General features: G+C 32.5%; 2 protein-coding genes across 4 annotated transcripts in view; one reads left to right on the forward strand and one right to left on the reverse strand.

The window, feature by feature from the left end:
* LOC120766855 (glycerol-3-phosphate dehydrogenase [NAD(+)], cytoplasmic) overlaps positions 1–25,454 on the forward strand; it is a 27,800-nt gene continuing 2,346 nt past the window's right edge. The window contains exons 1-9 of one of the 3 annotated variants that reach the window (XM_040092583.1): positions 4–113; positions 273–776; positions 1,035–1,212; positions 13,326–13,532; positions 13,599–13,787; positions 13,883–14,066; positions 14,139–14,292; positions 14,369–14,461; positions 15,646–16,179. In XM_040092583.1, coding sequence (XP_039948517.1) covers positions 733–776; positions 1,035–1,212; positions 13,326–13,532; positions 13,599–13,787; positions 13,883–14,066; positions 14,139–14,292; positions 14,369–14,461; positions 15,646–15,679 — 1,083 coding nt within the window. In that variant the 5' untranslated portion in view covers positions 4–113; positions 273–732 and the 3' untranslated portion in view covers positions 15,680–16,179. Of the gene's footprint in view, positions 114–272; positions 777–1,034; positions 1,213–13,325; positions 13,533–13,598; positions 13,788–13,882; positions 14,067–14,138; positions 14,293–14,368; positions 14,462–15,645; positions 16,180–18,784; positions 19,172–25,454 lie in introns of those variants that run through there. The other 2 variants (XM_040092584.1, XM_040092582.1) reach the window with 2 other exon arrangements.
* Positions 22,784–25,454, reverse strand: part of LOC120766857 (carbonic anhydrase 2-like) — an 11,333-nt gene continuing 8,662 nt past the window's right edge. Inside the window, exons 3-6 of the mRNA XM_040092585.1 lie at positions 23,869–23,959; positions 23,411–23,673; positions 23,103–23,336; positions 22,784–23,030 (exon numbers count right to left, since the gene is read on the reverse strand). Of these exons, the coding sequence (XP_039948519.1) occupies positions 22,899–23,030; positions 23,103–23,336; positions 23,411–23,673; positions 23,869–23,959 (720 nt within the window). The 3' untranslated portion in view covers positions 22,784–22,898. The remainder of the gene's footprint in view (positions 23,031–23,102; positions 23,337–23,410; positions 23,674–23,868; positions 23,960–25,454) is intronic.

Raw genomic sequence — 25,454 nt, forward strand, 5'->3', positions numbered from 1 at the left:
TGGTACGAGGAATAAATTTTTCCGCTTATTTTTCAATCATAACTAAATGAAATTTGGCACTGCTTAAATTATTAAATTTTTTTTCTTCCAAATTAAGTGCAACAATAACAATAGTAAGTATGTTACAAATTAAAAGATTTAGCAAATTGGAGTGTAAGGAATTTGGAGGCATTATTTTAAATGAATAGTTCCTTTTAACCTCATGCATTGTGGAATATTTTTGGTATAATTTGGATGTTTACATAAACATATCTGGGTGTCTTTCTTTTCAGAAAACTGGCTAATATTGTTAGCTAGAAAATAGCCATAATAATTGCAAAATAGGACGCCGTGTTTACATTATTATTATCGTTCAAATACACTTATCAAAAACGCCGTAACTTCTCATTATCACACTCAAAACACGAAATACTTCGTGGTTTCGCTCGTCTGGTTAATAAAGCTGAGTACAACTGAGTAAACGGAGCGAGTGTCAAGATAAAAATCAGAAGGCACAACGTCAAGAGTCTACACCTAAACGCTTGAAGCTAGGTATTTGTCGTCCCAACAGTTCAGTTGTCGTCGCCACTTTGCTCGCGTTAAACGTGCCACTTCCAATTGACACAGAAACAGTTTGATAACTGTTGACCAAAAAAAAAAAGCAAAAAATATCACGCTCGCAGCGAACGGAAGTTATTGCGTACAATATAATATTCTAAATAAGCACATATTTAAAAAAAAAAATAATACATTATGTCCGACAAAATCAGCGTTTGCATTGTAGGCTCTGGAAATTGGTAAGTTTCTATTTTATCGTGTATTTGATAAGTGGTTGTAGGTGTGAGTTGTTACACAAGTGTCCAATAATCGTGTTGTATGTTGTTGAGCAGCATGGCCAACGCGGAGCTGTTGGCGCGCATCTATGAAATGCACGCGATTATGGCGCATTGAACAATGCAACTCCCACGCATGGTACATAAGTAGAAAATTTTAAGCATTATATTATGCAGTATTATGTAACGTTCATAATTGTACTTTATGTTTCTATAAAACAGGGGTTCTGCAATTGCTAAAATTGTGGGTGTAAACTGTGCTACCCTGCCACAATTCGAAAAATGTGTGACAATGTACGTTTATGAAGAGATGATCGACGGCAAAAAGCTGACTGAAATCATAAATACTACCCATGAAAATGTTAAATATTTGCCAGGACATAAATTGCCAGAGAATGTGGTAAGTGTTAAGCTAATGTCTGCAGCCTGTGTAAAAATTGTTATTTAATATTTCGTGTTTAGTCATATTTCGGTTTTGAATGTACCATATAGATAGTGCGATAACGTCAATTACTTGTAGGAAATTCACTGCTGATAACAAAATTGTACTAACACGTTGCCAAATGCTGACAAATGACCTTAATATGATATATAAAAAGGTGTTTGTAGGAGGATTCTAAGTGTCCCGCATTGGACTTACCTTTCTTTTTACTTATCAGTTGTGAGTGTTAGATGCGTGATGCAGAATATCGTGTGCCCTTGCTTTAGAGCATGATTTCTTTATTTACCAAAAAAATACAAAAAGTCTAGACCATTTGATAAATCAGTGGAATATTTGAAGGGCTTAGTAAATTAAATAGTGTGCACTGCAAATTAAAGCAGAGGTCGATCATATGTCATACTGCCGGTGCTCTATTATCATTAAATGATTGATGACTCAGAATTCTTGTTAATGGAAAAATTAATTGACCAATACCGATTAATAACAGACATTAATTTGATATGATATGGATTGCAGTTGACTTGTCTGAGATTAAGTTTCCATACCTGATGGGACATACATTCTAAAGGCATTATATGTACATGTGTACATATACATACCTGTATATACAAATTTAATTTGTGCAAAATAAAATTTGCTCTGCCAACAGAATATAATTACATCAATTAAGATTAAGCTCATTGCATCAGTTGCAATGTTAACATATTTACATATGTAAATATATTCACCCAGATAATTTATGTAAGATGTTTATGTAATTAATTATAAAAATATAAACAATTCGCCTGCACTTTGAAAATAACTATTTGCTTGCAGAGAAAATTTACGCTCTTTCGCTCTTCTCACCAAATATCTACGAATAACATATGTATGTACATATGCTATAAAATAAATTTTACCTTTTCATTCTGTGTAATTTTTAAAAGAAAGAAAAATAAAGAAACTGTAAGTATTTCTTTTTAGAATTTATTATCTAATCAGTCACTGACAATGAAATCCATTTCGCGTTGTTGTTTTATTGAGTTTATTTTGGTTTCTCGTCTCAATGCCAAAATGCATAATCGTTAGTGCATTGCGTTCTGTTGGCCAAGAGCATTCGTGTAGTTGAGCAGCTGACATGCAACGATTGTCTCACAGTTGCACTTCGGTTGCCACGCTACCGCAAAACCTCTGTAATGCACTGCTTTGTCTAGTTTAAATTCGCTCGCTGGCTGACTTTCTCTTCATTGCAGCACCTGTAAACGTCACTTAAAAGAAAAACCTTGAAACAATGTAAAAAAAAATAATTTTCTTTCAATAATTCAGAGTTTCGTTTAAAGCTTGTTTATTTTTTTAATCACTAATTATTCAATTTAACTTCATTAGAAAATTTTTATGTGTTCTTATATAAGTGTTTACAAATACATATCTTTCCCATTTGTGGTATTGGTTTTAGTTAACATTTTTCATTCGTGTAGGTCAAGGCCGTGTGGCGCTTACGTGTATGTATGAATATTCTCCTCCTCCCCGCCACAACGGAAATTACGCAGCGTAAACGTGCTATAGTCGAGTTTATTTGCGATTTTCCTTTTGACTTTTACTTTTGCTTTTACTCTTACTTTTGTGTTTTTGTTTTGATTCTATTTTTATTTCGTCTTACCTAAGTGGGTGGTGTCATGTGTGGGTCATGGTAAATGTTGTTCAATGTAGTTGCTTGCAATTGATTTTCTCTAACGTTTTCTGCTATTTTTAATGTCGTGCAAGTTGCAGGTTTCCGAAGGTTGTCGTTTGCCAATGTCATTGTTACGTGGATGAGCCTGAATAAGTTTTATTCTTTAGGAAGGGAATAAAGGAAAGTATTTTTTATACCCTGAACAAATGTATATTAGATTTGTCAAGAATTTTGTAACAGCCAGAATCAAACGTAGGATATACTAGAATATATGAATATATATACTATAAATGATCAGCATGAGAAGCTAAGTCGATTTAGCCATGTCCGCTTGTCTGTATATACGCGTTTTAGTACCTCAGTTCTAAGATATCGATCTGAAATTTAGCACTTGTTCTTTTACACGCACACATGTTTTTTTCTGACCAAGAAGCAGGATTGCGGATCACTATAACATGTGGCTTCCATACGAACTGATCAATCAAAATCACTGCTTATGTGAAGAACTTTTTTATTTAACGAGCTATTTTCTCGAAATTTGGCACGGATTATTGTCCAAAGCACCGATGTAATCTCCGAAAAAATCAAATCGGACCACTATAGTTTAAAGCTGTCATACAAACTGAACGATCAACGACAAGTTCTTGTGTGAAAAACTTATTTTGCAGTTCGGATCCCTATATCATACATGTATGTGGCTGCCATACAAACTGACCGATTAAAATCAGTAAAGGGTATACATGTGTATGTATATACAACCGATTAACGGGTTTTCTTGTTTTATATTGTAAATGTTTGTTTAAATTATAAGAAGAGTGTAAAAACAAAAGCAAGTAAAGTCTTTCTTTTGATAACATTTTCCGGTAATATCGAAAATAATAAAATTGTTGTTACTATGAACTATGCACTTGCATTATATGTCTTTTTTTCTGCCAAACAACCAAGTGAATAAATTTATTTACATATTTACACATGCACTAAAGATAGCATACAATCATATAAGAACAATTAAACTGGAACTTGCGATTAGTGACTCTTTCTGTATGTGGTGATAGTATTCTTCTATTTAATATGACTTGTGAGTGCGATAAGCAGAAAAAGGTTCAAACAATCACTCTGATAAGCTCGTGTGTACTGTGACTAGTCGTACACTGAATTTTTGTTATTTTCCAAAGATTCTTAGTTGATTAGCAACAGTAAACAATGGCCAAGAGATGCTTATGCATTTTAAATATATAAAAAATTATACAAATAGGCGTTATAAGAATACTTTTTTTGTATATGTATTGTTTTTTGTCTTGTATTTTTTGATTTATTTTGGCGTTAAGCCAAAAACCGTCTTATCTGCTGCAATGGCATATTTAATCCCGCCTAAATCTACAAATATGTATATGTGGAAATTGGTGCAATAAGCAAACATTTTTTTTATTCAATTAAAAAATTCAATGCATTCAACACGAGTTGATGAACTTCATCATTTGATTGCCAAATTTATTTTTATATCTCAAAATAAAATTTCGTTTACTTTTCCCTAGCCCCAAAACAATCGTTCGGTGGTCAGTCAAATCAACATCAAAACATATACACGCTATGCAACAACAACCACACTATGCCACACTCTAGCTTACACAAGGTCTGGCAGCAATTGAATTTCATGAATTGGGGGCAAAAAAAGCGCATAAACAAAAATGTCAAAATTTCGAACTGTTAGAACATTCATTAATAACTACAAATGCTACAGTCGGAGAAGAAACAAAACACAACATGTATTTGCCTCTAAATTGTCGACATTGATAAGTGGGTGTGTTACACACTGACAAACCGTCCAATACTGCTACTAATTTGTACGTAACAAGTCATTGACTGACCGCTGCTGGTTGATTGAACTCGTCTCAAATGCATTGCTAGTAATTGCTATGGTGTTTTTTTCTACGTAATGCACACGCGTCCGTCTAGTAGCTACACTTACGACGTTTAACTTCGCATAAAAAATAAATAAAGGCTTCCTTGGCGTTTTTAGCCGCACTAATGCTTATTCAATATGTTCACCACATTATATCTGTATGTTTTCTATATTTCAGGTTATTGTTTGCATTTTTTGTTTGCTTCTGTTTAGCATAAAACAGCGCACACCTTTTTTATACCCATAAATTTCGTATTCAAATTATAGCAATTGCTATGCGCGCTTCTAGTTACATATACATATTTGTATGTATATGGATAGTTGTATATGTACATATGTATGTATATATTTACTCATCGTTATGTATTAAACGCTTCCATTATAAGTTTTCCTGTTTCGGTTTTTTACTTCTGATTGTATCTGTTTTTTTTTTGTTTTTGTTTTTTAGACTAAACAAGCAGTTTTTAATTATCTGTTGTATTTCGCTTTTGTTGTATGAGTTTTTTTTTGTGGCTATACCTAGATACTATATATAAATATTTGCTCTTTTTTAATATTATTTTCATTTATTTGACATTTCCAAGAGGCATGGCAAAAAATTAATAAAAAAAATGTTTATAATGCAAATAAATAAAATTGTAAATGTATATACATATATACGTATATTATGCACCAATTTTATTATAATTGCAGAAATATAAACTATTTTTTATCATTTCACTTACGTCAACTATTGTTATATATAATATGCCGTTATCTGTACTGTCTTAAAATAAGTTGTTAACTAAAACTTATTTTGGTTGTAGATGAGTACTAAAACTGATATAATTTAATACTTTTATCAATCTGCTGCTGCCCGCTGCACATATTTTAATTTTCAAATTGTCCCCATAACCTTAAAAACAGCATGTCCGTATTGAAATTCACATAGTATAATATTTCTATATTGAGTTCATAACACTTACAATGACATATGATGACTTATGTACATATATGTTCTTGGTAACATAAAAATGTCGATAATTGATATGCAGATAGAAAATTGATTGAAGTAATGAAGTAGCAACTAGAGTATCTAAAATATAAACGACCACACAGGGTATATACTACTGTGCCCATTTATTCTTTCAAATCAATTTCATCCCCTTTAAAAGTAATCCCCTCCCGATGCAATGCACTTATGCCAACGGATTTTCCAAACTCCGAAACACTGGTTGTAGTCACTTTCCGGGATGGCCTTCAGTTCCGTCTTCGCTGCGGCTTGCATCTTCTCTATCGTATAAAAACGGTGCCCCCGGAGCGGTATTTTGAGCTTGGTGAACAGCCAGACGTCGCACGGCGCCAGATCAGGTGAATACGGTGGTTGCGGAACGATATGGGTTGAGTTTTTGGCGAAATGATCACGAATTACGAGGGCAGTATGGGATGGTGCATTATCGTGGTGTAAAAACCAAGAATTGTCTTTCCACAATTCCGGCCTTTTTAGGCGGATAGCGTTACGCAAACGACGCATAACGTTCAAATAATATTCCTTGTTGACTGTTTGACCGGTTGGAAGGAATTCATAATGCACAATACCACGATAATCGAAGAAAACAGTCAACATGCCCTTGATTTTTGAGCGACTTTGGCGCGATTTTTTTGGTCTCGGCTCTCGGCGATATTCGCTCGATTGATCGGTTGTTTCGGGGTAGTAAGCATGGATCCAAGTCTCATCGCCAGTTATAATGCGTTTCATGACACCCTGGTAGTCGGAAAGCATCGTTTTACACACTTCAACGCAACGCCTTTTTCCCAAAAAATTCAATGTTTTCGGTACCAGTCGAGATTTGACGCGCTTGAGGCCCAAAACATCCTTCAAAATGGTATTGGCTGAGCCTTTCGATATGCCAACTTCATCAGCAAGGTATCTAATTGTTAATCGACGGTTTTTCAACACCAAATCTTTGATTTGTTGAACGTGAGCTTCGTCGGTTGAGGTTGATGGGCGCCCTGGACGCTCTTCGTCTTCGACACGTCCGGCTTGGAACTCACTATACCACTTGTAAACATTTTTTTAGACATAGCTTCATCAACAAAGGCTTTATGCACCATCCTCAACGTATCCGCAGCAGAAAATTGATTCCGTAAACAAAATTTAATGCAAATTCTTTGCTCAACAAATTTCGACATTCGAACGAAAAACTCACTTTTAGCAGCTCACAAAACGACACGTATCTCAAACACTAATGAATATTTTGACATGAAATTTGACATAAATGTGACTGAGAGTACTACCAACCTAAAAAAAAAAATAATTCTCCAAATTCTTCGACGCGCGCAGTTTAAATTCAAATGCAAAACCTTATTATTTGGGCACAGTAGTAGATAAGAAAACGCATAAGCTCATCCCTTCTATTTATAAGAGAGCTGTATTTTAACAAGAATAATATGAGCTAAGACTCAGTGTATAATAAAACAAAAAAAATATGCTAACTTCAAGGATTTTCAAACCGAATTAAGGTTACTTAATACAAAAAATATATCTTCCATGAGGAGCTTATCTTTACAATGGTCCGATCGGAATCATTTGTTCTAATTATATATGTAGCGTTGCCTTGAACAATAACCTATGCCAAATTTCGAAATATTTTTTCAAAAAAGCAAAAGTTTTCAATACTTGAACTTGATTTTCATAGATTACTTTTTATGGCAGCTATATGCTAAAGTGGTCCGATCTGCACATTTTCTTTGGATATTGTATTAATCCTGTTGTTGTTGTTGTTGCTGCAGAAAACACTTCTGAATTTCGGTGCATGATATCGAGTTGACAGTCCTCGACCGGATAAAAATTCGGGTCCGTTCCGGTAACTTAGACCCGACAGTCTTGGGAACGGTGTAGTCATGCTGTGAAATAAACAGTTATTAATTAGTACATTATTCTGGTTGCTATAAAATTCTTGGCAGACTTAATATAATCTGTTCAGGGTATAATTATTCATAGTTGTTTAATTTGTAGTCACTATCAGTCACGCTAATGTAATATTTACTCGATTTCAATATTTCATGCCTAAGCGTTTGTTTACAATTGCACGCTTTAGCGCAGTATGTGTGTTTGTGTCACTCTGAAAGCCCTTTGGTTGTTGGCCTATATTTTTTTTTAATAGTTTTCTAATGCTTACAATTTTTACACATCTGGTAGATATACATACATATAAATCTAAATTTTTGATAAAAAAAATTAAAAAATAAATTATTTAGCTTTATCATTATTTAAATTTATTCATAGATTAATTAAGCTTTAATTCCAAAAAAAATGTTAGAAAACACATTTGCATCGTAAATTAGTTGAAATTTTGATTAGCGTAATTCTATTCACAGCATGAACGAATAAAAATGCTAAGTCAAGATAAGTTGCTAAGAAAAATTTCGATAGATATGGAACATTCATTCAAACATACATATGTATTTATAGGCATCTACAGCTAATGATTTTCATAATATTGACATATGTACATACATACATACCTGATTTGAAAATATGTCATTGAAATAACAAAAAATGTGAAGAGAAGTGCATAAGTACATTTGTATGTATGTATTCACAAGATCTTTATATACAAATATGTTTGTAAGATAACTACATGGTTCTTATGGTGATCCAGTTCGAGGTACCCTACTTTTTAAAGAAAAATCAGAGAAACTTCAAATTTAATGGGGGGATGTTTATTATCACTCGAGAGAACATTCTTTGGCATTTATTTTTTGAAGATTATCTCTTTCAAATGTTCGCCACGGCTACGTCACAGATGGTCTATCCGTTGATTTCAATTTTTTATGACTCGTTCGAGCATTTCGACTGGTAACTGGCGATTGACGCGCGTGATGTTTTGCTCCAAGGTCTGATGCGAAGCAGGATTTTCCACATGGACTTTAGACTTTAATCGAACGGCCCAAAACGTGAAATTATCTGCTCACCAAAGTGTTCTCTCAATAAATCCATTGTTTGACACGATATATGGAAAGTGGCGCCGTCTTGTTGACACCAAATGCTGCCAAGATCACGAGCTTCAATTTTAGGCACCAAATAGTCGGTTATCATGGCGCTATAATGGTCGCCATTGACGATTACGTTTTCACCGGCATCATTTTTGATGAAATATGGACCGATGTTTCCACCGGTTCACAAACCACTCCAAAACGTTTTTTTCTAGATGAAATGGCAGCTCTTGAATCTCTTCAGGTTGCTTTTCGTCCCAAATGAGACTACTTGGCTTATGTATATACTTATTGATTCAGGAATGGACGTCTTCGCGGAACATAATTTGGCTCGAAAACGTCGGTTCTTCTTGGAACCTTTCAAGAGCCCATAGAGATTAACGATGTCGCTTGGGTAGGTCCAGCGGCTTCAGTTCTTGCACAAGCTATTTTGTATGCTTTCAATTTAAGATCTCGACATAAAATACGAATCGACTCTCCACTCTCTAAATAACGGATTGAAAAATATTCTTAAACCGGTAAAAATAAAATAAAAAAATAATTCTAAAAATCCGATTTTAATTAATAAATTTTTATACCAAAATACCGCAATGAAAAATTTAAAATTATGTATATGTTTATAACCAAAAATAAAAATAAAAAAATGTTTTATAATTTAAAACTTTTCGCCTTTGCGTACTTTTTGTTCTATCAAATTGATTATCTGTTGGAAAAAAGCTTATTTTTACTTTTGTTTTACTTAAATTTAATTACTTTTAATTGCAGTGTTTCAGTAAATAGTAAATATGTGAATATTTCTTGTTTATCCCTTTTCATGCCAGCTTTTAATTTGAAAAATAAAATTTATTTGTAACACCAAATTTTAAACTAAAAAAATATTTTTTCAATTTTTAATTCCGAATTGCAAATTAAAAATTATAATTTTTTTATTTAATAAATAAAGATATAAAAAAAAATAATAATTTTTAATTCCAAACACCTTGGGTTAAAAAATAAAATTAATATCTAACTTCCAAGCGCAAACCAAAATGTTTGAATTAAGAAATTCTCAAACCTAACCAGACTTTTCAATTTTCTTTTTCAAAAAACAACAATAATAATACTATTTCACACCTGAAAGGCAGCAAATGCTTATACACATCCATTTGCGCTGAATAAGACAGAACACATTGCCACCGAAAACAGTTTATTTTACATTTACCTCATTAGCATGAACTTGAATTTTAAATACAAATACATGCAAAACATACATACAAACATATTCACAAACAGCTGTTTCTTTTGGCCCCTTTTCAAAGCTATTCAATTATGTTCTCTGCATATGTATGTGTGTATTGTGTAAGAAAATTCTTCTATCCACCTAATTTATTAAACGTGTGTAAATACATATATACATACATATGTATATCTACATGACAAAGTGAGACCAAAAATAAATAAAATAGTACAAAAGCAAATTTAATAAAGACAATAACAAATTACATAACAAAGACATACGAACAAGCGCTAATCACTTTGCTTGCACGCTCCACGCTCAGGCTTTTAGCGCCGTCATACTAAGCTTTTAAGTGAGAGCCTGATATATGAGACAATTTACGATATGATACTTTGTTTCATTGCCGTCGTTAATAAGCTGAGCTTATATAATGTTTCACCAATTAAAATTTGCACATCTTGAAGCGGAGTTACTTGCAAAATCATCAAGCTTCCGAGTGTTTTTTCAAAAACCAAAAGATGATACCAAAGCCATACAGACACACCTACATATACATATGTACATTTGTATTGGTAATATTGCTACATCATTTCAATAAATATGACAATCGTTTTCGTCTACTAAACTATATATTTGCAAATTGTCTGTGAACATTTCAACATACATATGTACTTATTTTAGTAGTGTTATTTGTTATGGAACTTTCCCAGTCAGCCAGACAGCCAGTTTCAAACGCACCGCAATGATAATCGTGTTGTTATTGTTTGTTTGCTTGTTTGCCGGCTCTTTACCTAATTGATTATTCTCGTTCGATTTTTTATTATTTACTTACCGTTAAATTGTACTCTGTGCTATGAACGTACTACTCGTGCTGATCATGTGTGTTGACGTTTGCCGTTTTGGCTTATCAGTTTTTGAATTTCAAATTAGTTGTGTGTTTGGCAATGGATATCAAGATTTGCTTACATATCTACAAACTCATATTACGTTGAGTTTAGCATATGCTCAAAAAATGTTTACAGTGTTGCACAAAATTGCAGCATTAAAATAAATTAATCTGATATACCCTTTTAAGCAAAAAAAAAAAACGTTTACTCATGTAGATTTTAATAAAAGCTAGAAAACATGTTGGTGTTTGTTGCACCGAAGAAAAAAAAAATAAATAAAAAACTTTCCATACAAGAACTTGATTTCGAAACCTGTCTTTGATCTGTGAGATTGTATATATATTACAGATTATATTGTTCAGAGATTGTAGCGCTGTTTTGACAAATAATCTTTACCAAATTTTGCGACGGTATCTTGTCAATTAAAAAAGTTTTCCATACAAGAACATGATTTTGATAATTCAGTATGTATGTATTGCAGCTATATTCTATTGTCTGAAATCGTCGGTTCTATCAAATGAGCCGCCTCTTTGGGCGAGAAGGACGTCTCCAAAACTTCAGAGCCATTTCTCATAAACTCAGGGCAAACGGACGTGGCTAAATCTCCGACGTTTACTTCTGGGTGTTAAAAATTTCGTGGCAAACTTAAAGGGTTACATGGGTTTCCTCGGGTAAAAAAAGCAGTATTTTTTCAACAATTTTTTTTCTCATATGAAAAATGAAATATTTAATTAGAACTTTTATTGCTACAAACATACACTATTAACTGAGAAATTCTGAAGATTTTAGAAAAAAAAATATTTTAAACCCGGCCGTTGCGACAACATTTCCAGCGACTACTCGGAAAAAGCAGCCGCGTTGCCAGAATAACTCCTTACAGGATCATCTAAAGTGAAAAATACGTGTTTTAGTTAAAACCTTAACTTAGCACTTGGAAAAAAACTGAATATTTGATTTTTGGCAGGCATTTTTGCAAAAAAAAAAAATGAAAATTTCGACGAAAATTTTGAAAAAAAAATCCTTCATCCATGTCTTTAAGAATTGTATCTCAAAGAGCTGTGTAAAATTTCATGAAAATTCTGGAGAAATCTTGCCAACCGACTTTAAAAATGCAGTTTTGAGAAAAACGCGTTTAAAGACGGCGCACTTAGCCCAGCTGGCCTCGAGCGCACAAGTCCTCAACGCTGTATCTCCAAAACTATTACTCGGATCAACTTGAAAATATTTAGGACAATATTCTATGGGTGTTGTAAGACAATAAAAAATTCGATTTTTTGGAACCCGTAAACCCATATAACACTTTAATCAAACACAGGGAACATGTTTTAGTATGAGGCATGATAATAGCTAATAGATAAAATCATATAGATAATACTTATGATTTTCATATACATATATTTCGATATATACATTTTTTTTGGTTTTATAATGTTTTTTTTGCTAATTTAACAGTAATTTAAAATCAACAGTTTTTAGTTTAATTTCTTGAAAAATTGAAATACCGATCCTTTCTGATTCCACAAACTCTAAAGAAATGATTGGAATGATTGAAAAACCCATATGTTCAAGATGTCCAATTGCTATTTCACATAAAAAATTTATCCCCCTTTACTACTGTTGAATTCAGTACAAAAGAGTATAAGTATATACAGCTTCATTACCTATTTCTATTCTACCTATATTATGCCAATCTAAGTGATTTATACCAGTTGTTTATTCGATTGCCCACTATCGAAGTTCTATCGCTATAAAGACAAAAGATTTTGTCTTTATTTTGAGATACTGCATCAATGCGGTGGTTTTAAATATATTTGTATGCAAATCGTATCGTTACTTTACATATTTAAAAATTTGGATAAAATATAAATATGAAACCATCATGCATGCCTTTCATACCTAAATAGGGTTATATAAGGCATTTTAAAGGTGGCATATTGTAATGAATTATAATTTACTTTACTTTACTTTTGAAATATACATTTAAACGACTTTTCGGTAGTATTATGTGGTACACATGTGTCTACCTATATACTTACACACATAGTAGGTAATAAAATAAATATTTGCTCTTATCGATTTAAGCCATAGAACCACATATTGTTTGCCAATATACTGACTTTACGATTATTGTTATTGGTAGGTCAACGGCGCCAACTCTATTAACATGCATACTCACAAGCATATCCTCTAATCTTTTTTGTGACTAAGAGCGTTAACAAAAAACACTTGTTCTTTAACTGTTTTTTTTTATTTTTGTTTGTGGTTTTTTTTGCAAAGGTAAATTAGACATTTTGACGCCGCAATCAATCTTTTTATACTTATATTTTTTTTTCATGACGTGCTCTTTATTAAGCAATCAATCAACGTAGGAATATTTGCTATTCATAAATCACTCCATGGTGCATTAATAACTTGAATTTTTACAAATTTTTCCAGGTTGCTGTGCCCGATCTAATTGACGCCTGCAAGAATGCCGACATACTCATCTTCGTCGTGCCACATCAGTTCATTCCGAACTTCTGCAAAACACTTTTGGGCAAAATCAAGCCCAATGCCGTTGCCATTTCGCTCATCAAGGGTTTCGATAAGGCCGAGGGTGGTGGCATCGATCTAATTTCCCACATCATTACCCGCCATTTGAAGGTTAAAGCGCACATCTGCCATTTAATTAGCAAACGTATTATTTAAAAAGTGTTCTATTGCTTATAGATTCCCTGCTCTGTGCTGATGGGCGCCAATTTGGCCAATGAAGTGGCACAGGGTAATTTCTGCGAGACCACCATTGGTTGTCAGGACATCAAGTATGCCAAAACACTGCGTGATCTCTTCCAATCGCAAAACTTCCGCGTGGTTGTGGTAGACGACTCTGATGCCGTTGAAGTTTGTGGTGCGCTCAAGGTTTGTACACTGTTCAATAATTATTTAACAATTCAATTATAATTTCAGTAAGTACTAAATTTAATTAGCAATTGTTTTCTCTTATTGTTATATAGAACATTGTTGCCACCGGCGCTGGCTTTGTCGATGGTCTTGGTTTGGGTGATAACACCAAAGCGGCTGTTATCCGTTTGGGTCTGATGGAAATGGTACGCTTTGTGGATGTCTTCTACCCAGGCAGCAAATTGTCGACGTTCTTTGAAAGTTGCGGCGTTGCTGATCTGATCACCACCTGCTATGGTATTTATTCGTTAAAAATATATTAATAATAAAAAAAGCATTCGATTATTATTCTTTTTTTACCTACACCAGGTGGCCGCAATCGTCGTGTTGCTGAGGCTTTCGTGAAAACCGGCAAAACTATTGCGGAACTAGAAACCGAACTGCTCAATGGCCAGAAATTGCAGGGTCCACCCACGGCTGAGGAAGTGAATTACATGTTGAAGAATAAGGGCTTGGAAGACAAGTAAACATACACATTTTTTCGCTGCCAAAATACACTTATTTACTGTTAATGTTTTTATTTCAATTGTCCTTTACAGATTCCCACTCTTTACGGCCATTCACAAAATCTGCACAAATCAATTGAAAGTTCAAGATTTAATTGATTGCATACGTAATCATCCCGAGCACATGTAAGTTAATTGTGTTCTTTAGCGTTCCTAAATTCCAAAGCTCGAAATTAACCAAATAATCCCACTTTCAAAGAAAAAAAAAGAACTTCCTCCTAATGTAAAATTATGCCACTTTTCAATGCTTCCGCTATGTAAAAATTTGCCTTTCTTTTAGTGATATAATTTGTAATTATGTAGCTTCTATTTGTTGTTGCACGTTTTACTGTTTATTTGTACTTATTTGCTTTTGTTAGTTTCTTAAAAACGTAAATAATTAGCCTTAGCTTTCTTATTGTACGCTGACTTCTTAACTAACTTTAAGTATATAGAAAAAAAACTTAAAATACACTGCTGTTGGACACCAAAATTTGTTATTTTATTTACTTGCCACACTACCAAGCCTACTTACTAACCACGCACACGCACAATGCTCAAAATTCGAAACAAAATTTATATTGTATATTTTATGAGAAATATGGAAGCGAGGAGGCTGCTTTGCCTGCCTTTTGCGGCGGCAGCGCTTAAGCACGCATGATTGTTGGTGGCGGCCAAAAGTGAAAGATCTATATAGTACATATATAGCTTTTGTTGTCAGCATTTGCTTTATATTTTACTTGTATATATATAAATGTTTATGGCTCTTTCTCTTCTTTGCGAGCAATTTTACAAAGTGCTTTGGGGGGTGAAACTGTTTTATATATTTTTAATTTTTGTTTTGTTTTATGATGAGGCTTTTGTTTTTTTTACTTCTACTGCCTGTGCTTAATACAAGTGATTAATTTTTATTGTGCCAATATTTGTATATAATTTATAAATACAAAACTCAATTTTCTTTTAAACTGAGTTTGAGTGTTGAAAAGTGCTTCCGCGGTCACATTTGCTTTTTGCTCAAAGGTTTGTATTTTTTGATTATTTATTATTTTTTTTCCATAACCTTTTTTGTTCGCTTTAACTATCTCTTCATATATGTTTAATAAATATAATTTTATTGCAGATATCATCCCACAAACATTTTTCCGCTCTAAATTCATTTATGCATGCACCAAGTCGCTTGTGTTGTCCCCATTTTACGTTTAACCTTCTCATAGCACCATAAAACAACTAATCATTAATCAATCTTGCAGCAATCAACTTTCTAAGATTGTCCAGAATTTCATACATCGTAACGCTAAACACATGTTTACACATTTTCCCATTTCTCTTAGGGACGAGCCCATTATTGTGCAACCAAAATTGTAAATTCCTACAGCGTTTGCACAAAAATAATATATATAAATTTAAATATATATATAAAAGTCACACAACTAATTGGATTACTGGAAAGAATTAACAAAAACACGCGAGAGAAAGAGAACGACGGTGCGTGTACTATAAAGAGAACGTTTCCAAAATGCACACTTGCCTACTTAAACACTGTTCTCTGACGCATACAAGGACTAAAAACGCAAAATAATTAACAACAAAAACAAACAAATTGTAATTTTAAATTTCCGCAGTCGCACTTCACTCATCTTCCTTCCACGAATCAATATCACAGCCTACAACTGTTTCATGAGCGTATGCCGCCAATTCATCTCCCCTCAGCATAAGTGTGCACAAGAAGGATCGAATTTTCGTGGCTCCTGCGCCTAAAAACTAACAAAATGCATTGATCTGTCGCAGTGCGATTTATGTGTATTTGTATACATTACGTTTATTGCAGTTATTGTATATTATGAAGTCTATATATATGCTATATATGTATGTATATGCATATATGTATATATAAATGCAAGATATATTTGTAAATAGCTATAAATCATATTTGCTTTGAATGTTTAATTCTATAATTGTTATATTGATAAAATTAATTTTATAACAAAAATGTTAATAATAAAAAGAAATGGTTTTGTAAAAAAATCTAACATTGCAATCATTCATATTACATATCATTTCAACATGTTCGAAAGCACTCTCCATTAGTTAACTGCTCAGTGAAAAATGTTTCATAGGTGTTGCGCGTAGAAATCCACATTATTTTCAAACATATTTTCACAATTATCAGAGTTTTAGTAGGTGAAGTGTTTCACACATACCATATTAAAAAATTAAAAAAAATTTGAAACCACAAACCGTATTAGAAATTAATTTACAATTTTTTAATCTTAATCTTTTCTTATTTTTAACATCTTTTTTATTTTTACCTTTATTTTTTTTTAATTTTAATTTTTTTTTTAATTTTTACTTTTTTTAATGTTTATTTGTTTTTTAATTTTTACATGTTTTTTAATTTTTTTTATTTTAATTTTTTTTAATTTTACTTTTTTTTAATGTTTATTTGTTTTTTAATCGCAACTACGGTATTGAAAAATAAAAAAGAAGAATTTTAAGAATTAATATATGGGATTAAAAAATTTCAACCCACAAACCGCATTAGAAATTAATTTTAATTATTTATTTTTTATTATTAATTTTTTTTTAATTTGTTGTATGCTCTATCCTAACTTCCGGAACGAATAATAAAAAAATATTAATCCCACATACTGGATTATAAATTTTTTTAATAATTTTAAGCAATATAATTTAGAATTGAGAAAAGAAATTGTTTAGAATTAATTGTTTTGTGTTGGCGTATCTGAGTCAAATTAAAAAAAATCTCAATTGTTACTTTTTACTCCCAAAAATCTTAAATCAAAAATTAGACTTTTAATTACGGGATTAAAAAATACAAATTTAATATAAAATCTAAAATTTTTTAATTATAAAATTCGCAACCCTGGCGGCAGTTCTTGCAAATAAATAATTAATTAAAAACTTTAAAGTAAATAATTTTTTCTTTCAAATTGTTTTGTTGTCACATTATTTCTTTAGAGACATTTTTTGTTATTTTTATTTTGTTATTCTTTTATTATTATTTCATTTTATTATTATTTTTTATTATATAATTTTTTTATTATTATTATGTCATTATTATTACAAATTGCGAACACATTGTAATTGCACACTTAAATATTTTGAAAAGAAATATGTGAAACTTAATATTAAATTATGGACAATTCCGTCTATTATATCGAATCAAGGTTTTTTTCGTAGTTTTAATATTCCCGTTACTTCTAAACAGATCGATGTCAGGCGGGGAAAACCCCATTGAAAATGATGACAGGAATTCTAAAATATACATACATACGTACACTTGTATGTACATATGTGTATTTAAAGTAAATCGATAACTTTATAATTAAGATATTTATGAATAAAAATTTTCGAAAACTAATTTCAATGTAATCTTTTTAAGTAATAAAAAACATATTTTTGGGTTTTAAAGTGCTTCAGACAAATTTTCTCAGCTTAAAAAAATATTTTTTCAATAAATTTTATTCAAAAAATAATAGTAAATTATTATAAAAATAATAATATATTTTTTTTGTATTTGTTGTAACTAATAGTTAAAGCTCCAGTTGCGCTCAAAATATTTTTTTTTTGTTAGAAGTGTATGTATACATACATATATTCTGATTCATTTTGTTATTGTTGCAATTTTGTATGATAACTTTATACAAAGAACTCGGAAAAATTTATTTAACCAAACCTGTCTCTTTGAGTAAGTCCTCATCTGCCCACTGAAATTATTTAAATGGCCGCAGTATTCTAACTTGGCAAAGGTAGCATAATCATTAGTCTTTTAATTGAAGAGAATTTCGTGGAGGTGATAGTTTTCTTTAACTCTCCCGAAATAGTTTTGGTAGCATCCTCCCATTGTTAATTTTGGCTCTAAGTGCATATAATTTTAAAATAGAAATTTTAAGTTTAAAATTCGTAATATACATCACATAACCATAAAAATCGCTCATACTCATGCTGTCAACCTGTTCTCGTTAGACTTAACCTGCCATTACATACTTATTTGCTTGTTTCCAATGAAAATAAAGCTCGTAAAAACTCTCAATGTCAATGATTTCATGTTTTATGCGCTAAACTAGACGCCACTGCAAGTGCAGAAGCGCTTGCAGACTTATTTTTCCACAAAACGTCTAGGAAGGTGCTTTGCCCTGTGATGTGCTATGCTTTATACTGCAAAACCTAAAAGCAAAATAAAAAATAATAATAAAGATAATTACAAAAAAAAGTAAAACAACAAAAAACAATTTGATGACAATATTGGATATGATTTTCAATTAAACCGCTGCTGAAGACACACACTAAACGTATGTATGCAATACCCCTTGTATAGTTCGACTGACAACAGATTGGTTTTATCCCCTCCGATTGGCATGTTTAGCACATATTGAAATACTAAATTTATGACGTGCAATGCTGAATATTATTGTTTTTTTTCTCTCTCTTCTTATGTCTTCTATTTCACAGGCAAAATCTCTAAATAAATATGTATGTAAGCGGTATATAATGCAAATGCTTGACATGTACTAGACACACACACGCACGCATACAAAAATATACACAATACGTAGATGATAACTGTTGAGAAACGCAAAAATGATATGTGTGACAGAAACCGAGAAATAACGGCACTGCACCTTTAATCAAAAAACAAAAAAAAAACTTAAAACTAAAGAAAAACTGCAAATTACTGCATTAGAACAATTTTAAAATTCTCTCTTTTAATTATTTAAATGAATGTGTTAATTTTAAAGCCATGCCACTAAACCTGAAGCGTTGTGCCTAGTACCCGGTACCTTGCAGCTGCAGCGCATACAACTGTGATTTGTTTTTAACGCCTAAAAACCAAAAAACCAGTGAAATAGCCAGTAAATCCACGCGCATCCAAATTCAAGGCTTAAATATTTTAATAAAAAAAATCATTAAATAAAAATAAAAGATTTTAAATTAAATTAAAATTAAAAAATAAAATAAAAATTAAAAATTAAATAAAAATACAAAAAAAAATTAATAAAAAATAAAAATAAAAAATTTAAAAAAATAAAAATTAAAAATAAATATCGATGAAAATGATGGTGCTGTAAAACGGTAGCTGAGTAGACGATGCAGATATACACACATACATCTATATATAGAGCGTTAGTGTTAGCGGTTAAATTGCACAAAAATTGCCCAACTCCACTTTACGTATTTAGACAAAAACTCAATAATAACAAAAACAAATAAAAGACACTGACTTATTCAGTTGCTCTGCACACAGTCAACAGTAACTTTATTAAAAAAAAATAAATATTTTTAGAAATATATTTTTTGTTTTCAGTTAGTTAAAAACATTAAATATTTTTAGAAATATATTTTTTTGTTTTCAGTTAGTTAAAAAAAAAAATTAAATATTTTTAGAAATAAAAATGTTTTGTTTTCAGTTAGAAGCGCCTTCAACGCCACTTTTGTTTGTATATATTTATTTCGAACGCGAAAATGTACCTAAATTCTAGAGCTTAAGTAATACCACTGCTAGTTGTTTCTCAACCCACCAAAAACAAAAACAAAAAAACATTTGAAACAAAATTATAATAAAAGGCAGATTTTAAACTGTAAATAGGATGTGTATAAAAATAAGTTAGTCAACCGTTATTAACTTAAATATATATTTTGGTGGCAATATATCTGTCAGATATACACACATATGGTTTTCGAGCAGTTTAAGAAAAAGATCATAAAAATATGGAAATAAAAGAAATCAAAATAAAAGACACCAACACACGAAATTGCGACTTTTTTTACTTAAACAAATTTAAATAGAATTTATTCAACTTTTTTGCAATTTTCGCTTTGATTGAGTGTGTTACAAACTTTAATATAAAGGGTGTTTTTCTTAGACATGCAGTTTTTAAAAAGACGTGAAATGCATGCAATTTAATGTTATGATCAAAATATTTTAAAAATGATTTCGGGTTAGTGACGGCCGCGGCTGACTCGCATAAATTCTAGCCGAGCGGCCCAATTTTAGACAACTTTTTCCAATAATTGACGTCGAATATTCTATTTCATGTCGTCAATCGTCAATCGGGCTTATCTGCGTAGCTAAACGACTTCAGACAACTCCACAAAAATAGTTCAGCGGTTTTAAATTGCACGATCTTGAAGACCACACCGCAGACGCACGACGAAATGTTGCGTTCACCAAAAGTTTCCTGCAATAAATTGATTGCTTCGTTGGCTGTATGGCATGTAGCACGGTTTTATTGGAACCCAAGGTCGTCCACATCAACATCCTCCAATGCAGATAGGAACAAAAAGGCATTCACCATGATTCTATCGCATTCCCCATTGTCTGTAACATTATGACCTGTTTTATTTTTGAAGAAATTTTAACCAATGATTCCTGGAGGTTTGATATTTCCAGCCGAAGTGATTACGTTTGGCGAATGGAATCGAATCCTGGTTTTTGCCGAGTGCTGGTGCTTATACTATATATAATCAATACTGGTTGATGGTGGGGTCGAAGTGTTTCTTTGCTAATACCATGTTCAGACCGACACTTAATCACACGATTTCGGCTGTTGAATGGATTATCCCACTAATCTTAAAAATGTATCAAGATTTCGCCATACAAAAATGACAGTTCCAAATCACTTCATTGAAATGATTTCAAACTGATCCACGCTAAATCTCTCTGTGCGACTCTGATTTTGGGCAATCTACTTGTCAGCACTGGAAATCTGTTACATTATCACAGCTGATTTAGACACTACAAAGGGAAAAAAATGTAAACAAACAAATTTTTTTTTAAAGCAATGAATCTAATTTCATCTGAAAATCGACTTCACAAATGAAAAAATGGATCCATTATTTCTATTATATGCAAAATATTAAAAAAAAAGCCGTCTTTTTATTTCAAAATACTATATGACAACCTTTTCTTTTGATAAATATTAAGCGATGTGAATTCTTGAATGACAATAACAGCTGTTTTTTGATCTTTCTAACGGCAGTGAGAACACTGTTGGGTTATGAAATGCTTAAATATAATCTAATCTTTTAAATTTTCGGTCTGAACATGGTATAAGATACATTTTCGAATTTATTTAAAGATCAACATTTATTTTGTTTGTTATCTTGTATTAAAATATAAAACTATTTCAAAAATGGACTTCATTTACAGTTTGAGTCAATGAAATGAATAAGCTTGATAATATTAGTATGACCAAAACCCTGCGTCTTTCTAAACTCCGCAAGATAAAGTCTAAAAGAATCAAATCAAAAGAGTTTGTAGATCATTTTGAAAATCCCGTTGTTATTTTACAGCTGATAAAACGTCATTCAGAAGATGTAACTCATGGAATCTTATAGTAGATTTAAATAATCAGCTGTTTTCACAAAACTGTAGAGAGCAAACTAATCCAGCAACCTTCTTTTATCAACAAAGCCATAAGCCTTAGTATCTGCTGATAAGATAAGGTTTATGGAGTGTTTGAGCGCATGCTTTTATTTTCTAGACCGCTTTTCATCATGCTATCTTTAGATCAAGTTTATACAGGCTTCTTATGTGTACTTGTGTGAGTTCTCTTTTTCAAGTTCCTCTAGGAAACCCGAAGTCTATATAAACCCTTTTGTAAGCAAGTTCTTTTCAGCGGAATAAATATCCTTATTGCTTTATGCATAGTATAGTTTTACGAAAATACGTCACTTAGTTCAGTATCACACTAGATTAGATTAGATAAATAAATGAGAATTGCACCGCGACCTAAGGTCTATTGTCTACGTCTAAATTCCAATATACTGCTAGGTGCTATTGAGGCGATGTGATACCTATTTAGAAACATGGATCCAAGGGCCTTTATCCTGCGCCTACAGACTGTTCTGCAGTCAATTCGCAAGTGTTCTGGAGTTTCAGGTTCCATCTGGCAGAACCGGCAAATTCGTACAAGAAGCTAGACCCATGTTTTGTAGGTGTTTCTTGAGCCTTGCAATGATCAGTGTAGAAGGCAATAAGTAGCTTGAGTTTGTTTCTTAGGAGTTTAATATTTAAATCTTTCAAGCTTGTAAAAACCCGCTAGCAACTTGGCATAGTGCATGCCTAGGAGTTGTTCGGGTCCTATCGTGTTGGTGGATACTCAGCAGCCAGTTCATTCCCGGCTATAGCTTTTTGACCGAGCACCCAGATAAGATGCACCTGCTTACGATCTGATAGACTGTTCAGCCGTTCTATAAACTCCCGCACCAATAGTGATTTGATCTCGTACGCTGTATCAGTATCACCCTAAATGTATACTACGTTTTCTGTGTAAACTTTTTAATATAGCGAGTAAAGATCGGTTTCTTTTCAATTGTGCAACTTTTTTGTTGTAATTATTTAAATAATCACATAAATAAGGATAACCAAAACTGTTTTTTTTCTACATTTTACTGTTTTATTCTTAGTATTAACAAAATTATATAACAATATAAAAATAATTTAAGGCATTCAAAATGTAAATATGGATTATTGGCTATTTTGTAACTAAATTTTTCTAATATTTAGTCTCTAAAAAATGCGTGCTTTCAAGCTTTTTATGGAAATCCATTCAAAAATCCGAATCTAATAGTAATAATCCACTACAGCCATATCGGAACGATAGTAGACTTTACGATCACCAATCGGTTGCAAGGGTCTATAGTTGTTTAATAATTTCCGGCCCTGCTCATCGCGCACAAACCAAAAGTTTTTCAGCTGTAAATTAGAGCATATTTAAAAAATGAAATTCAGCAAACGATTACAAAAGCAAAAATATTCGTTACGCACATTAAATACAGAGATGGGTATAACATCTGGGTACACAATCCATGTGACTGCTTCGGAGCAGGGCGGTGTTGTCAGTGAACCCTGATATGTGTAAAAGTTGTCACGATTAACATTCGCCAGCAGCGAGCCCAATGTAATCAATTGTCGTGTCGATGCCGTCGAATTATAGCGAAGCACAAACGGCACTGTGTTGAAGACCGTGCTCGGACCAGGGAAGAAAATATTGGCAATAGTCTTTAAATAGTGAAAAGGCCGAAATTAATTTATTAACACAAATGCAAGCAGCAAAAGTACAATAAGTCATTTACCTTCTCGACTTTAAAGAAAGCGCCTATCACCGACAGACCATCTTCGAACTCGCGCGCCTCTTCCACAGTGCTGTATTTGGAGTTTTTGTGTACTACATGCATTTCGACGTCATAACGTTTGCCATTGAGTTGATGCTCGGAACCCTTCGTCAATGGTGAACCCCAATGGAAGTGTACCTCCACGGCTTCGTAGATGCCATTAAGTGGTCCATTTGTAATGTACGGTATCTGGTGTTCAATTGTTGGTGGTACATTGAATTTGACTATGTGCGTAGAAGTTATTTATTGAAGCATAGTTGAGCCAAAAAAAACAGATACTAAGTTATAATACTTTATAGCGAATTTAATGTGGCTTAAAGTTCATAAACTGATACGAAGACAAACAAATTTTGAATTTAAATGACTAGCCTCTAGTTACAGGACCTTTAGTTACTACTTTTATTAGTATTTATACTTACTAGTGTGTCCATTGTTCTCTAAAACAACATAGTTGGAAAGAAAGACATCATAGGATCCGAATACAATCGTTGGAATATCGACGTTCACTATCTATAAACGAGAGTAAATTAAGTAACGGTGAATGATCTGTAAGTTATACTCGAATTTAATACAATTTTGGGCCTCATTATACCCTGAACAGGTAGTTTGTCACGAAGTTTGTACTGGATGTATCACGTTGGAGACACCATATAGTACATACCGGCAAGAAGTGAGCCTTAAAAGACAAATGTGTTGGTAGGGAATATTTGTTGTGAAGGAGCCTTATTTTTTTTCGGACATCTGTCAAACATATTCAATTACATTACAGTCATTGAACAAATAATATCATACATATTTTTCCATTCTGTTGAAAATGTCAAATTTTGCATCAAAAAGTGATGATTTGCGGAAGTCTTTCACTTTTTGTTTCCTTTGGAAGAAAAATGCTGCACAGTCGCATCGAATGCTTGTCGAGTCATATTGTGATCATGCTTTCTCAGAAGCAACATGCAAAATCTGGTTTCAACGGTTCACAGATAACGATTTGGATTGAAATGAAGAACTTTGAAGACCACTAAAAAAGTTTGAAGACGCCGAACTACAAGCAATGTTGGATGAAGCTGATACTTAAGTCAAAAGCAAATGGCAGCCATGTTAAATGTGGCACAACAAACAATTTCAGTCCATTTGAAAGCTATGGGAAAGGTAAATATATCGAAAATGCGTGCCACATGAATTGAATGAAAGACAAATGGAAAACCGAAAAAACAAAAGTTTGCTTCAAAAGCACGAAAGAAAATCGGTTCTGCGTCGAATTGTCACTAACAAAACAAAGAGGCCACAATAGATCTAAGATCAAAGTGCAATCCTCAACTATTTATCTTACAATGGAAATGAATTTATTTTAAGAATCCTAAACGGCTTAAACCGGGACAACTATCAACTGCAAAAACAGTTCGATTCGCTAAGAAGTCAATGCCCTGTATTTGGTGGGATCAGAAGAGTGAAACTGTTTGTACTTACAGACAACAAATGATCGATTTGAACTATGCATTGATCGAAAAATTACCAAAAGAAACCAGAAGAAACGGCAAAGTAATTTTGTTACACGAAAATGTAGCTGCACACAAAGCAAAATCGGTTCAGGATACTATAAAAGCACTTGGCTGGGAGCTGCTACCCCACCCGCAGTATTCATCACATTTGGCCGCCTCCGATTACTATTCGTTTTCATCGATGGGACACAGACCCATCAAAGATGCAGAAGTCGAAAATTGGCTGTCTCATTGGTGTGCTTCTAAAGTCGAACATTTCTATTGGCATGGTATCCACAAATTGCCAAAAAGGTGGTCAAAAAGCAGTGGTCAATACTTTGAATAATTTTTTTTTTGCTTTCCAATTCAAAATTAGTATTTCATTTTCACAAAAAACGCTCATTTCATGCCGGTACACTTTGACAAAATTCAACAAGTTTGCCGATAAAGTTTTGGTTAAGCGCTTAACTAGACAAAGCGTTAAAGCTAGTAAGAAATGCTAAATTCATTAGTAACTCTAAATATTTATT

Source organism: Bactrocera tryoni, chromosome 1, assembly GCF_016617805.1.
Source record: "Bactrocera tryoni isolate S06 chromosome 1, CSIRO_BtryS06_freeze2, whole genome shotgun sequence".
Lineage (NCBI taxonomy): Eukaryota > Metazoa > Arthropoda > Insecta > Diptera > Tephritidae > Bactrocera > Bactrocera tryoni.